This window comes from Poecilia latipinna, unplaced genomic scaffold, assembly GCF_001443285.1.
Source record: "Poecilia latipinna isolate Pla-1442-1.1 unplaced genomic scaffold, P_latipinna-1.0 Scaffold5149, whole genome shotgun sequence".
NCBI classification, from domain to species: domain Eukaryota; kingdom Metazoa; phylum Chordata; class Actinopteri; order Cyprinodontiformes; family Poeciliidae; genus Poecilia; species Poecilia latipinna.
Window position 1 is genome coordinate 17,281 of NW_015117765.1, and position 2,068 is coordinate 19,348.

A 2,068-nucleotide genomic window follows, 5' to 3' on the forward strand; every position below is an offset into this window, starting at 1 on the left:
GGAAACCCTGCTCTCCTTTCCTAAAATCTACATCCGAGTATTTGCTTACATCGACATTCTTAAAATGGATATGATCATGTTGGGTTATGGCAGTGGTTCCCAAACTTTTTCTCCTGGGTCCCCCCTGTGGTTTCCAAACTATTTCTGGCCCCCCCAGACACCTATTTGTAAGCCATAGAGCTTACAAATAGCTGTCTGGTTGAACAATGTGTGAATTCCTCTGTCAGACCGCCACCCAACTGCCTCCATTATTATTATTATTGTTATTATTATTATTATAGTCACAGTTCTGATTACAGACGCTCTCAGTGAGTGCCAGCTGGAGACATCCTTGAAGGAAGCAGGTCCAAGTGGAAAACCATTTGGACCAACCCATCGATATAATCTGCCTCAGAGGAAGGCCTGAGGCTCCCTCTGTTTGCGTAAATGGCAAACGGGCTGCTGCATCTGCCACGCCTTCACGTTCTTAGAGAATGACGTCTCTAAGAACGTCATTCTTATAGACTCCCTACTCAGCCCCGGCTCCAAACGAACATGGGGGGCCGGGGGGGGAATCAACTTTTTTGGGGGCAAAATGAATCGTAGCTGAACATAGACAACACCAGTAGCCTACAAGCTACTTGTTAACAAGCTTAAGGTGCTGTATTGATATTAGCTAGCTAGTCATCTTTTAGCTAACTTTACCTGCATTCAACAGCTTTACTGAACATTCTGTTAGTTTGGGGGAAAAATTGTTTAAAGTTCTTTGCGTTTTGCTGGTTTGCTGCCGTGATTCTAACACACCTGTGTAGCTCTGCACAACAGCAGCAGGTCTCCTTCACTGCTGCACAGCTGTAAACCCAGTGTGAGCGTCGTAGCACTTATGTTGCAGCTCGGAAAAACAGGTTACGACATGTTAACAACAGATTAAACTGCTGATAAAAGTGACAGAGGACACTGATATGGGAAGTGCAGAAGCCCCTACTGACAGAGGAATAACAGAGAGTTGGCCATTCTAAGGTAACAGCCCAGCGCATAAAGCGTTCATGGTTTTTTTTTTTGTTTTGTTTTGTTTTTTTTCCATCCAGACTGCTTCCCACGACCCCCCTGCAATGGCACAGCGCCCCCTCCCCCCAGGGGGCGCACCCCACAGTTTGGGAACCTCTGGGATAGGGGATTAGGGTTGTGTACTTGGATCAGAAATCAGAACCTTCCTGCCTATAAGAAATCCGAAGAACTGAACAATTGCAAGAATAATTTGTGCTGTTTTAAATTTTTCCTCCACAGACCATCTGTCTGTGGGACATTGGCACCGGCCCAAAGGAAGGAAAGATCGTCGACGCCAAGACCATCTTCACTGGTCACACCGCAGTTGTGGAAGACGTGTCATGGCATTTACTCCATGAATCCTTGTTTGGCTCCGTTGCTGATGATCAGAAACTAATGATGTCAGTAGCTGATGTCAAAGCAGAAACTTTCCATAAAACACTACTCCTCTATGTTGTGTTTCTGATAACTGACATGTTCCTGTTGCTTTCTTTGGGGTTTGGGCTGATTCAGATGGGACACTCGTTCCAACAACACTTCTAAAGCCAGCCACTCTGTTGATGCTCACACTGCTGAGGTCAACTGTCTGAGCTTCAATCCCTACAGCGAGTTCATTCTTGCCACGGGTTCTGCAGATAAGGTGGAAACCATGCTAACGTGCAAATTCAAATTTAACTGTAACTCCCAACTGATTAAAGACAGATGTGTTTTTCTGTTTGGTCCTCCCAGACTGTTGCATTGTGGGATCTAAGGAATCTCAAACTGAAGCTCCACTCTTTTGAGTCCCACAAGGATGAAATTTTCCAAGTAAGAATTTTAGTTGTTTTGTCAAGAACTTGTTGGGTCCTCATATCCAACTTATAATGCATTATAAACAATAATAGTAATATGCTGACCAGAAATAAACTAGTCATCTGAAACTATCAGACCAGCTAGCAGTGTGATTGGGAAAGATCCAATAACCTCCTCACTTCCTGCTTCAAACGGACATTTTTCTTATCAATCAATCAATAAAATTTTATTTGCATAGCACATTTCAGCA

The 2,068-nt window shown here is 44.0% G+C and overlaps 1 protein-coding gene across 2 annotated transcripts in view; it reads left to right on the plus strand.

Annotated features, from left to right (window-relative positions):
* Window positions 1-2,058, plus strand: part of LOC106943324 (histone-binding protein RBBP7-like) — a 13,771-nt gene extending 11,713 nt beyond the window's left edge. For both annotated transcript variants that reach the window (XM_015026633.1, XM_015026634.1), the window contains exons 6-8: window positions 1,267-1,427; window positions 1,540-1,666; window positions 1,756-2,058. In XM_015026633.1, coding sequence (XP_014882119.1) covers window positions 1,267-1,427; window positions 1,540-1,666; window positions 1,756-1,890 — 423 coding nt within the window. In that variant the 3' untranslated portion in view covers window positions 1,891-2,058. The remainder of the gene's footprint in view (window positions 1-1,266; window positions 1,428-1,539; window positions 1,667-1,755) is intronic.
* The last annotated feature ends 10 nt before the right edge of the window (window positions 2,059-2,068 follow it).